Here is a 13,854-nt window from a genome sequence, read left to right on the forward strand (position 1 = left end):
GGGGACGGTGACCTATTCACCAACTAGTCACTACAAAAAGCACATTTAGTTTTGGTTGTTCTCAGTCAGGTCCAACACTTAGTCCTCAAGTGTAGTGTTCACTGTCCAAATGTCGAACTTAATGCCTTGACATGGCAGTCCACAAACTAATGGGTAAAGTCACTGATGGCTTCATCCAATCTTTCATGTTCTGTATATGATCCGGGCAGCAGCTGCATTGTCAGAAAGAACGGAGCTTCGTGGTGGTGTGGTGCTTTTCACTGTTGCCTCATATCAAGAAAGTTCCAGGTATGACTCTGAGCTGGGTCCTGTCTGTGTGGAGTTTGCATGATCTTGCTGTACATTCGTGGGTTTTCCAAAAATGTCAGGTTATTGGTGAAACTGACCCAAGGAGTCATGGTTGTTTCTCTCCTCTTGTTTGTTCCTCTTATGAACTAGAGACCTATCCAGGATGTAATCAATGGATTTGTCATATTTAACCCATATAGATTATATTGCTGCATTATAATACCTATAGTATCCCTTTCATCTGTTTCCCCCTACTGTGAATACTATAGAAGCCCCCAGGCTAAGTGAATAAAAGAGAAGCAGAATAGAAATATGGGCAGCAGTGTGGTGAATTTATAGCAGCTATGGATAGATTTGAAGATAATTTGATTCACAGTAGAGTTGTTATTCCACTGAGAATCTGTCTTTGTGGCGAGTAAGGAAAACAAAACTGCTTATATTCAGCGCCTTCATATAGATCTGTGAAGGTTGTTGAGAGAAAATACGCAAAGGTTTCCATCAGAGGGGAAATTTGAAAGACTAACATAGTACTTAACAGTCTGATAGGTACCTTACATATGAATGTGCTGAGAAAAAATACACTAGAGTCACAGTAAGAAGGGGGACAAGTATTTTAAGTTCACAAAAAAGGATATTTGAACAGAAACTACTGGACAAACTCCACCTGCTGAGGAAATGTTCAACTCAAACAAGCTGGAACTGCTGCTGAGTTGATGTCATGTTGAGAATAGGTTGTCTGTTTTTTAAAGTGGGGATATTCAGTTCTTTTAAAGCAATACACTACAAAAGGAAACCCAAGAGATAACTGTGACAAAGATATTTCATGCTTCTCCTGGGGAAAACGTCAATATTTCTGTGAAGTACAGTCCTCAGAAAAGCTTTCCTCTCACCCTGCCGCTATCAAAAGTCTGTGTTGGCTCAGCCGAGCATCTGAGATTTCCAGATTTCCTGCTATGTTTGGAAAATCTTCAATTCTTTGAAAAAAAGATTGTGGCAACTCTCTACAGTCATCTCACGGCCACAATGGGCTCCACTGAGAGGATGTCAGTCCTCCCTGTGAGAGCCTGCCGGGCAGTGAAGAGCACATGTGCATCCTTCAAGTTGTGGGAGTTACTGGACGACACGTGACTCTGCTGTAAAGAGTCCTGACCTGGGTGTGCCAATGCGTGGCCTGGCCTTGAGGACTGGTGGTTATCAGGCCAGGCGGTTCTGTTACGAGGAGCACTGGCAACCACAGGGCGAATCTCTGGCTCTAACCCGACCGCAGCCGTCCTTCTCCACCTGCACCTGTTGAGGAGGACCCGTAGCTCCTGGCGGAAGGTGGGGTTTAGACAGCAGTAGATGAAAGGGTTGTAACACGTGGAGCTCATGGCCAACCAGTGAAAGCAAAAGTATAGAGCGTTGGAGGAGTGGATTGCCTGGCTGGAAAGGAGCACCACGTAGCAGTTGAGGGGAAACCAGCAGATGGCAAACACCCCGACAACCAGGAGCAGCATGGCCAACGTTCGCCTGCGCTTTTTTCTCTGGGTGGCATGCTGAGCTGTTGTGGTGTCACCAATGGCATTGTGGCGCCACAACCGGCGAGCCACAGTGGTGTAGGAAATGGTGATGATGAGGAGTGGCAGCATGTAAAGCAGTATGAAGGTCAGGAGATCGATGTACTGCCAGTAGACATCTGATGGTTCTGGGAAGTCTGGGACACACAAGCTTCGCTCCTTTTCTTTGCTGATGAGGAGAAGTCATAACAGGATCAAATAAGAGAGATCGGAGAACAGGATCAGAAAACAGGGTAGATTAGGTTCAAAGTTAGATCAAAGGTTATGTTGAAGTTATGTTAAAATTGGAGAAGTAGAGCATTGCGCACTTCCTGAACATGCTGTTCATAATTAAATTGACAGAACACCATTCAATTACTAAATTCTAAAGTCCCCAATAATGAATATTCATCATAGAAGTTTGAATCCAAAAGCAAACCCTCCTCAGCCCCAGGACCTGCTTGAAAATGTATTAAAAATTTTCTGATATATCTTCTTGTGGGCCGACCAATAAATTACTTGCTGACTGTAAGTTTAAGGCATCCAGTGGTCACCGAGAAGAACAATGACTCAGATACAGAGAGAATCAATAAGAAAAAGGAACAATACCTAACACTGACTTTACACCATCATTTGGGTTGTTACTGATGTATAGTTAAAGAACAAATCTGAAAGAAAAAACCCTTTAAAGCGTTTTGGAGCATTAGTGAGCTCTGAATGAAGGGGTAGATGAGATAAAGAGTACAGAGGTACTTGTAAAAACAACCTTTTTCGTGGCGGTTTTATGGCACACTGATCCAGCCTCCAAGGGACACAAACTATTCATGCATAAGTAAGGATTTGATTATGAGCTACTCTTCATTCTTTGTCTTTGACAATGACAGGTCATTCTCGCACACACACAAACACACACACACACCCCGAAGCACTTAGAAGTAGATAATGTGTTTATACAGGGGAGTTGACTAATTTCCTAAACAATAGACACCAGAGGACCATCCCCTCTTGGCAAACAGATACACACACCATACTCATACCCACATAGTTATCATGGCAGAGAACGGCAGGTGTGTTACTATAGTACAGTGCAGCATACAGAATGGTGCCTGGCTAAGAAAAAGGCTTTAAATCATTTACATTTCTCAGGTGGTTGTCAGTTCCTTTCTCAGTGAAAACATCAACTTTGTATTACAAGTATCCGACTTGGCATCAATTTGGGAAATATACAGTACTGTTCAAAAGCCTTGAGCCACTACTCATTTTTTTATATTTTGCATCCAAGCAGCCAGACTTTCTTTTTTTACAGTAATGTTGAACAATATTTCCCCCCTGCTATAAGAAGGTCTTTCAAAGTTTTTCTTTAGACACTGGCTGATTTTTTACTGTATGTCGAACACTTGGCATACCATACATGGATCAGCAAAAGGCAAAGATGCATCTCTCAGGTCCTGTGTCTCACAGATTTCTTAAGGACATCACTTATCAGATATTCAGAGTTCATCAGCAGCAGATAGCCTTCAAGAGATCTCCTTTTCTCTCAACTTGTCCAGTTTCCTTAATTTGTGTTAAGGACAAACTTCATATCATGCTGAGATATGACGGACTTTCAGCAAATAGCTCTTCATAGTGCTCCATCTAATTGATGGATAACTTACTATTTTGTGCCTTTCAAACTGTATTTTTCATGGACGCAGCTAAAGAAATTGAAATAAATTATATCTCTTTGCAACAGGATTTAAGTAGCAAAGTGCCAATAGATAATATCTAAAATTAGTTCTTTGTGATGCTGTCTGTTATGTGTAGACACAAAACTGGTTTATCTTTTCAGTTAAGTAACTTTTTATGCTTGAATGATTCACAGCTCGGTGTTTCACGAACAAAAAAACAAAACAAAAAACACATTTCTTAGAAATTATTCAGGTACAAGGACAGGCCTAAAAGGGAGTGATAAAGCAGCCAATGTTCAAAGATAACATTTTAAAGGATCTTCAGAAAGCCTGGAGAACTGTTGCTTAAGAAAGATTTATTCAAATCCAGCTCCTTAGAATAAAAATACAGCACCGTATATTCAGTATTTTTCATATTTGCAGATAAGATACGATGCAATCAACTTTGGACCTGTCGTTTTTAACAGTTGTTGGAGCAAATTTTTAAATCTTTTTTTATGCCTGGTTCAGACTTGATTGAAAAATATAGAAAATTGTCATGTCACTTGAACTAGTAATTATCTATGTGAAAGTTTAGTTGATCTATGTCGCTGTAAGTAAAATGACACAAAAGCCACCAAGCTACATCATGGAAGGGTGGAGCCATCTTAGTTTTTGAGGGCGGCGTTATGAGACAGACATAAAGTATTCTCTGCTACAGTGTTATCATGTAGATTTCTGTCTTTCAGATGCATTTTCAGATTGTGAACAAGTTGTTCATGTTTAGTCAACAGTTCTGGAAGAGAGATTTTTTCCCCCACATTTTTTTACTTTATGTGTCAGTGGATATATTTCCTCCAGTTATCCGTTTTAATCTCCACAACAACTGCTTTACCAATGCTGCACATCTCTGGATACTTCTGCCCTGCCCTGTCTTCATTGCTTACCTCATTAAGTAGCATCTCTCCTAACTGACATGTCAAACTGTTATCTTACCTGTATGTGAAAGTCAGGAGTTTTTGATAGATTGCGTGTGGGAGAGAGAAACAGCTGGCCATTATCCAGATTGCAGCCACCCAAACACCACCCTGTGCTGGAGTCATGCGTGGTCTCAGAGGATGTAGAATTACCTGTGAAGGGAAAAAAATCAGAAATATCCACTGAAAACACACACACACACTGAATATGAAGCATCTGTGTGTTACTCGGGGAGTAAATTACCCAAAGCAAAGGGAAAGACAGCAGTATGTCCAACTGAAAACATTAACAACTGCAACCAGAGGAAAACAGCACACCTTGGTTTTTTTTTGTTTTTTTTTAAAATAGGTGCTCATTAGCCTTGTTTGTGCTGTTTTAAAAAAAAAGCCTTTACTTCTGCTCATACCACTGTTTGTTTAACTGTGCACATGAGTTCTGTTGAGTAGAGACGTTAAAGGTGACACCCAACGTTCTTTCTCTACTAACAACTTCACTGAGCAGCTATTAAAGAGAGGAAAAGTGTCTTGATTTAAAAAAATCATCACCGCCATCAAAAAATTTACTCTCAACAACTCTAAGGTTATAAAACTTAAGCGGTTAATCAGGCAATAGGTGCTGTAATTACCTTTGAGCTGTTTCAAAAAAAGGCTCCAGTATTCATGTCTTTATCTTGTGTGCTGTTTTTCTTGCTTGTGCCACCTGTAGTAGCATTTCCCATGATGTCCAACCAAATATTTCGGCATAAAAGGAAAATCTTGCTTTGAATATGTGAGATAAAACCAAAGCCGGCTGGATTTTAAATGTGAAATCAATCCATCGACCTCTGAGGCAACTTTTATTTAATCCGGCGGTTCTTGTGGTAATGTGATTACATCTTTAATGTTTAAACTGAATTTAGATTGGTATCGGTTAACCTTTATACCCTCGTATGAAGTGCTTTAACACTGTAAAGCTTCAAGCACTTTTGATGTGGGTGAAGCAATTCTTAAGTTAACTCTACAGTATATTGAAGGCACAACTTGATGGTTTAGTTGACAGTAATGTATCCTATATTATAAAATTACAGTAATTTAATAGTGTATTCTGTTGTGTTAACATTAAGTTAACTTACTAAGTAAATTGGAAAAATAATAGAAAAAAAGGCACCTACAGTCCTGAAGATAGCAAAACAAAAATAGATTGTAGGTCATTTAAAAAGGATGTGTAAACCAACCAGCCGAATTAATTTTTACCTATAGTTGAGAAAGAGGTTCTGTAGATGCTGAGCAGCTGAGAAGCTGTTTTGCTGTAGTAAAGCCATCTCAGCTCAGGTTAAACTTGGAAAATTTTGAAGGCTAGGTCTGGTTGAGAGATTAAATGACGTGTAATTTCATTTGAAGAAAATGCAACATCGAGTGGTCATGAGAACAGCAGTTTAAATGTGAAGCTTTGGAATGGCCTCCATAAAGATAACAGTGAAGTAGCAGAAATAATGTGTTTGAGTTACTGCATCAATTCAACTAGAAAAAGAAAAAAGTGTTTTCGTAAAGTGTTGCGGTGTTACCATCTTAAGTTAACATTTAGGGGTTTAACTGAGTAAACGTAATTGAGGAAAAAGTACAGTTGACAGTTGGAAAAAATCCAAAGGTTAAGGAAAGATGGTTGCAATGAGAGACATGCCACACTTTCACTGAGCGTGATTCTGATTACAGAAACTGCAGCAGTTCCAAACATCTTATAAGAAAGCACATTAAGTACCTTTGGTAACGTAATCTCAATCAAGTTGCTTTTTAAGGCTATAACAAACATCAGATTTGTACATTAGGATGTATTTCTCCAGCCTTGAGGTTGGTCATAAAGCCACAGAAGTGAAACATACTGTTCTCGCAGGCTGCTCACTCTGTCCTTATATTTCTTTAAATGAATCCAACCAAGTATGACTGTAAAATATAAGCAAGAATCACTGAAAGGAGTTGTGGGACAGAATTATCTCACTTCTTTCATAAAGGACGCTTCACTGTTTCCCATGTCAACGGATATAATAGAATAGGCACCGAAGCTCCTTTCTTTGGTAAATTAGAGAATTCAACCAGCTCAAAGCATGGCTGCCCTACTTCTCAGGTGTTTTAATCAGTTTGGAACCTTCAAAAGCAAAGAATTGATTTGAACAGATCCCTGAAGTTCTCAACAGCCAAGAAGCACAGCTGTGCATTCAAAGTGGAGTTGCTGTTAATTAGTCATTTTTGGGTCTGGAATCTCTAATCAGCTTCTCCTCTGCACCAATGGTATCTATTGATCTTGCATTCGTGTCACAGTTAATATCAAATGTCACTTTCATCAGAATTTGATATGTTTTGCAGCTGTACTTTTAGGAGCTTAAAAAGTTTCCAGCCTGAAGCTGTAGAAAAGGCAAACAGTGGCTACACTAAATCAGCTTAATAGTATGTATTTGATGTGCTCATACAGTATAGTAAAATAAATTAAAAATAATAAATCAATAGAGGTGACCGAACTGTTTGCTAGGACATGGATGGATGGATAAATGGAAGTCATAAAAGGACATAAATTATTTATACCAGCATGGACATAATCTTCAAAAAAAAAAAAATCAATAATGAGACCCAGTGAGAGGTCTGAATTTCTGATGTGAGCAAGTTCTAAAACCACTTGCTGCTTCATTGAAATGTTTTGATCAACCGTTGCATAACAGATTGCAAAATTGCTTTTACATCAAGAGCCCTCCTGTAGTATCCCTGCTGTTCAGCAGGTACCTCATTATCTGTTCATTTATACATATCTATATCAAGTGCATATCTCCTCTGAAACTTGGATATCTAAACACTCACCCGGTCTGCATTTATGGGAGAGAAATAAGAGAATTTTTTTTTCTAATTCTTTTTATTAATTTATTTTGTGCAAACAGGGATATTGTATTGTTGTATACAGTAGCAGCATAAACAACCAAATCCTTTATTAATTTGTATGATTATTCCCTATAACCACAGCCATGTATAGCCTAGTCTAACATGGTGCACATCATTCACAGAGTACGACGTTTAAAATCATATACAAGTTAGTGATGAATGCTTCAGGAAGCTGAAGATCTGCAGTAAAGTGGAAAAACAAAACAATATTTTGCTGTTTGTGCTTGAAAAGCTTAAACAGGTGGTAAGCTGGAGGGGTGAGCTCTGAAATTATTTTAAGTGCTCTTGTTGCAGTTCAGATTTGATGCAGTGTGGCGGTTTTATTAATGGAAGTGGGAGTCAGTGATATTGGATGACTGACTGCGGTGACAATCTGCTGAAGTCCTTTTTTGTGTGTTTGTGTGTGTGTGTGTGTGTGTGTGTGTGTGTGTGTGTGTGAGACCGTCAGAGCACCTGTACAGAATATGGATGAGCAGCTACAGTATAAACAATGATTGTATATGATATGATAAATATGATTATTTGTGTTTAAGTCCATTTATAGCATTCTGAAGAATTTGAATGAGATAGCCTAGGATATAGCATAGTGCTTGTAGCAAGTAGAAGCAATGGTATTTTTGTGCTTTTTAGGGGCTAAGGGATTAACTGATTTGGCTTGTATATAGATATTGTTTTGCACCAAAAGTAGTGTTTTGAAATGTCTTTTTAGAAATGGGTACACCCACTATAAGAAGACAGTTAAATAACTTTCTGTTGTCACAAGTAGCATGTTTACCCTCAGTGCTCTGGGGGGGGGTACAGTGTATTCAGTACTACTCCAGTTACCGCTACCTCCCAGGGGACAAACCTGTAAGTTACGGCAGCCTAAAGGGAAGACTTTGCACTGTTTTCTGGAGGCCATGTTGGAGCAGAGTTTCTGATAAGGGCAATTCTTTGAGATTATAAGGGTAGTTCATGATTCTTGTCTTGGAGTCAGGTAACATCAGTTAGTCGAGACTTTTTTTTTTTTTTTTGTCGGGTAAAGAGCCTTCATGTGGGATGTTAGTCGGATGCTCTTGTAGCACCAGATCCAGAATTCTCATTGAAAAAAAACTTTAAAACTGGACTGAATGCCAATTAAACACTTTTCCTTTGCACTTGATATTTGTTAGTGTTATTTTTTTCTAATTTTTTTTTATACTTCACAGGCATTCAGGTACTCCAAGCAGAGTTGAACTCCATGAACACAATGCAGAAGTACAGATGACTCCAAGTGCTATGGTGGTGGATGGATGATAGAAGATAGATCTTGAGCAGAACTTTTGCATCTGTATGTGGAAGGGTCCATTTGAAGAGTTGTGCAGCCTTTCAGCTCCGGCAGGATCATACAGATGTTAGTGCATTTGATCTTAAGTATTTCAGGCAGGAAAACATGGTTGATAATGGATTCTTTGGGGTAGCGTGGTACAAAGTACTGGTGCAGGAAGAAAGTGAACATAATCGACAACACAGGGGCTCTTAAGCAGCACAATTACAGAGGATGGTTAATATAGTTGTCCTGTCCTCCTGGTTTCCCGTTTTAGTCAGTATTCTAAAAAAGGTCATGGTTATGTCTTTACAGATATAACAGAGGAGCAGCAGCAGAGAGGAAGCTTGTTATCGTCATATTAACACGCAAGGCTGCCATTGAGTGAGCCTTTCATATTTACTTTGTAGTCCCTGCTGATGCCGGCTAACATTCACATGTACGCTCCTGTCTGTGACATCATGGCATGTCTGAATTCTCAGCAGTGCCTCTGTTTTTAAATTCAGCTCTAAGGACATCGCTGACAGGAGTACACAGCAGCTGTTTAATTTGTGATAGATTCATACTATAAAATGGAAAATACACTAATTGAAATTAAAGTATTTAGTACTCCTTCATAAATTAATATGCTTAGATTTTGTAAGACACTAGTCTCCCCCTTAATGTAAGCTCAAATGGAACTGAGGAGTTATGTTTGTTTAACCTCCAATGTTTGTCACACTAAAGTTAAAGAGGTAGAAAGACTTTAAAGACACACCTCTCCATCCATCAAACAGAGTGTATCTAAATAGGCTGTTCGTGTTTGCAGTCATCTTTTTATTTTAAGGCGGGATAAACACTGTCCCATGCAGGCAACAGATCCATCAGTGTAGAGGAGAGCCACTCACTTCAAATCCAAATGAGTAGCTGCCTCTGCTAACTCTGACTCAAAAAATGTCTCAGCAATGTGTAAAGAACATCAAACATTCAGTTGGTTGGCTGCAAAAAGCAATGATCAGTGGATTAATTTCATTTTGTCAATACAGCTAATTTAAAGTTGTAGCTAATTTGGCCATTTAATTGGACCACTGTCTATCCAAGTTTAGAAGCACAGGAAGGGAATAGATTTGTTGACTAAAGTATGTCCAACTCCACTACAATAGATGGCGATATACCCTCTCTGAGCTTATAAGCGCAAGGTAATTTACCTATAACATCATAGACCAAAGCACTGGAAAAGCAATTTAGCTTGCAGAAAATTGGTACCATGTCAAGCGAGAAGTTGGACACTCTTACAGCTCTGTACATTTCATACGTGCTATGCACTTTACAGATTAGATTCACACTATTCCTAGTGGTTGTCATTTTTAGATTCACGTTCTTTTCTTACTTCCAGGTCAAAATCTGGGAGGGGAACTGTGGAGCATGCACATATTGTCCATGCAAGAGTACTTGCAAGAGAAAAAAAAATGTTTGTTTGGATAAAGATCCATTACATTTTTTTTAAGTCAGATGGAAATTTTTACTTGACTTCAGTAAGTAACAGAATCATTAGATACTTCTCAAACGGTATTCAAACATATTGACTATTTTTGTCAAAGGAGCATGGTGGCTTTGAAGAGAGCCATGGAACATAAATAAGTGCTTATTTTCTAACCTCGAATTCAGAAACAAATTTTGTTGAATGAATTTGAAATAAGTGGAATGTTGCAGTTCCCCCCCTTCCATCTACTATACCCCTGTATCCAACTTAAGTGCCAGTTAGTCTTCCAGGGATATACACCAGACAGGTTGCTAGTCTATCACAGAGTCGACAGGCAACCAAACAATCACTGCTAGGTTCAATAAAGACCCCATGAGGTTCAAAGACACTAACACACATTTTTGGACTGTGGGAAGAAGCCAGGATACCTGGAGAGAACATGACAACTCCACACAGAATGTCCCTGTCTGGCATATGAAGAAGACTCTTCCTGCTGTGAGGCATAAGTGCTAACAACTACATCAGCATTTTAAGCCAGTCAGAATGGATTTACTTGAAGTTATCATCTAAAAGCTCACAAATGTGTGATGTATGTCCCTGAATGGGCTCTTCTCAGGTTGCCTGTTTTCTGTCACTTAATTTCCACTCTCCTGTGATCTGAAAATCCATCTCAGAGCTCCATCATGAAAGAAGCCTCAAGTCCTAAAATGGATCTCAAGGAGCATGTTGGAGGAGCTAGAACAGAAAATGTACATATGTATTCTCTATTGAGGGTTTTATTTTGCAACTCTTACTTACTAAATAGGGGTCATACACTTTGTTTTGGCACACTGCGACTAACTTAAAGGGCCTTCTTTCACTTCAGACCCTGATAGCATTTGTCAACTTGTGAAGCGCTCTTCCAAGAGAAATCCCATCATATTCATTTTTTTTAAGCGCCTTCTTAAACTCCTTTTTCCTTGTGTTCCTCCCCTACCTCCGTCACTCGTATCTCAGTAGGAGGAACTACTTAGACAAGGACAGGAGAGGGTTGTGGGTTGACTATTCATCGTCTGGGGTGGACTAACCTGTCGTCGGTCCAGGGCGATGGCGGTGAGGGTGAGAGTGGAGACATGCAGGGAGCAGTACTGCACAAATCGACTGATGTGGCACATTGTCCTCCCAAACACCCATGTGCTGTTCACAAAGCGGACCTGACAAGATACACACAAACATACATCCATCACACATAGGTGTCTAAGTCATGAGCATTTGTCAAATTTCTAGCTTCACCACAGTCAAAAACCCTATATACTGGCAGGTCATTATGATAACTTAATTAACCCAGATGACCAAATACCTTTTAAATGTACAGATTTTTACCCCCAGTTTATGTAATGGAACTGAGATAGGGAGGTCTAAATCAATCAGCTCACACACCCACACACAATGAGAAAGGTAAGGCTTGTGATAACACCACTGGCGCCACCTATTGGTGTCAACGTCTTCAAAGCCACATCATAGCCCACAACCCAGTTTTATCCCTGACTTTCGCACCAATAAAACCCTCAACAAGCAATGTACTAAACGGGGCTGTTCTCCAAAATAATTATTTGATCATTTTGCACTATCATTTGCATTATAGTAGCCTGTTCGGTAGCTATATTTTGATAAGCACATCTAGGTTAATTTGCAAATATATTTGAAGAAAATTAAAAGACGTTTCCTCCAAGTGTAGAGATAAAAGTTGAGAAAGTGAAGCGTACGAGCCCCTGGTTTCCATCAGTCTGACAGCAGGAGAGAAACAACACGCACAAACACACACATGCGCGCGGAGGGTGCAACCTGTTTCAGTAAAAGTTGTTCTCACCAGGGTAAAAGGTGTGTTAAGGACCGTGATGAAGATATCGGCCACCGCCAGATTCAGAATAAATAAACTGGTGGAGGACTGGGTGCGCTTGTTTTTGACCACCACATGGCACACCAGCGAGTTGCCAAACAGGGAGATCACGATAATCAGAGAGTAGGCGGACACCAGTAGCGCCTTGACGCCGCTGTCCTGCGACTCCTTCCCGCTGCTCTTCTTATTGGCCAGGGAGCGCCAGTCCTCCAGCAGACCGTCGTCAAAGTCCAGGAGGAAAAACCCCTTGGTCCGATTCCCCAACTGTCCCGAAGTATTCAATAAACGCTCCGCGTAAGGAAATATCGCGTCTCCTAGAAGTGAGGAGTCGTTAAGTGTCTGCCCCGCTGTTCCCCAGCGAGAGCTTCTCATCCAGAAAAATAATGTTAACCAAATACACGCAACTCTCATTTTATCCGTGTTTTCTCTCAACCCCATTCTTTCCCGTCTTGGAACAATCTGTGGACTGCGAGCCGTCCCTTGTGTCACTGAGGCGATACTGAGATGCAGAAGCATGAGCAACAAGTTGTGCTGCGTCTCAGCAGCGACTGTTGTCTTTAATCAGGCAGCATCGGCGGGCTCGCGCACGTTTGGTTCCAGGTAGGGTGGTGCTGACGTTGTTGGGACCCATTTACACAGTCACGTTAGATTCCAACTCAGAACCTCACCTGATTGTCTTAAACATAGCAAGAAACTGCAGTCTCTAATTGATCATTTATGGGGACAGATTTCTCTTAATGGGATAAAAAAAAAGCTCATCCCCATCACGGAATGCCTGGAATTATTCAATTCTTGGATAAAGATGTGTTTAAAGGGTTAAGGTTAGGTTAAAGTAAGTATAAGCTATGGTTAGAGTGCTAAGTCTTTATTGACACAGGAAAGGCACAGGTGTATAACTGTGCTTGTGTGTGTGTGTATGAGGAAGACGGTTAATAACACACACACACACTTTATCTCTCCTATTCTAGTGCCTTTTTAATCTTGTGTTCTAACACTGACACAACCATAGAAAAGCTTTCTGTGGTTCAGTCAGGTGAGCATACAATGAATCCTCCTTCTATCCTATTGTTATTTGCTCTTATATTGATTAGCACTTGGTAAAGCATTTGTCCGCAGTGTAAGTGGCTGTTTGGAAAGTCAATCACTGCTCAGTCCTGATAGAACTGACAAGCACTACCATCTAAATCTCACTTTGAACGACATGTCTGTGAAGAGTTTTGGCTGGGAGCAACCATGAAACCCTGCACATTTCTTTTAAACTGAGGCAGAACTTATCTCTGCTACGCTCTGTCTCGCTTTGCACATTTTTTCTGTTGACAGTGTAAAAGAAATCACCATCAGGCTGAATTTATTATGTTGTAGTAGGTTGCAGTACATCTACTTCTTTTTAGCACTGTTGGTCCAGCTTAAGCATAATTTTTTGATGTGGAGGGAACTGAACTATTGCTGCATTCCTGCCACCAATATGAATAGTAACTGCAAATTCTTAAATAAAACATTTTTATACAGGCCTAGTTATTAACAGGAGACAAGGTCCTCATAAGGAATTTGGAGAGGGGGATATCAAGAGGGTTAACAGGATGAAACTCCATTCAAGACCAACAATTTTCTCACCCTTTGCTTTTCTTTCATTTACTCTTTAGGCCTACTTATGCTTTCGGTTGCAGCTCCCTTCACTTTAAGCATTAGTAATACTGTATTAGTTTCTGTCAGTTAAAGTACTTGTTTAGGTTTAGGCATTTACAGCACATGCTGCTGGCATTACATCTCCTTGGTTGACTTTATTCGTTAAAAGTTTTGGTAAATGTGAGCAGCAAAATTACAGGGTTAAGACAAAAATGATGTAGGTGTTAAAATACATAGTGTTATTGCAGTAAA

General features: G+C 39.9%; 1 protein-coding gene across 1 annotated transcript; it reads right to left on the minus strand.

Annotated features, from left to right (window-relative positions):
* Positions 1–1,295: 1,295 nt before the first annotated feature.
* gpr83 (G protein-coupled receptor 83) lies at positions 1,296–12,387 on the minus strand. Its single transcript, XM_072383704.1, has 4 exons — positions 11,947–12,387; positions 11,165–11,290; positions 4,466–4,599; positions 1,296–2,013 (listed from the first exon to the last, which is right to left on the minus strand). Exons 1-4 carry the CDS (start codon positions 12,385–12,387, stop codon positions 1,296–1,298), a joined length of 1,419 nt encoding a protein of 472 aa, XP_072239805.1.
* Between the last annotated feature and the right edge of the window lie 1,467 nt (positions 12,388–13,854).

Source organism: Leuresthes tenuis, unplaced genomic scaffold (assembly GCF_036924035.1).
Source record: "Leuresthes tenuis unplaced genomic scaffold, fLeuTen1.0.hap1 SCAF_4, whole genome shotgun sequence".
In the NCBI taxonomy this organism is placed as follows: Eukaryota; Metazoa; Chordata; class Actinopteri; order Atheriniformes; family Atherinopsidae; genus Leuresthes; species Leuresthes tenuis.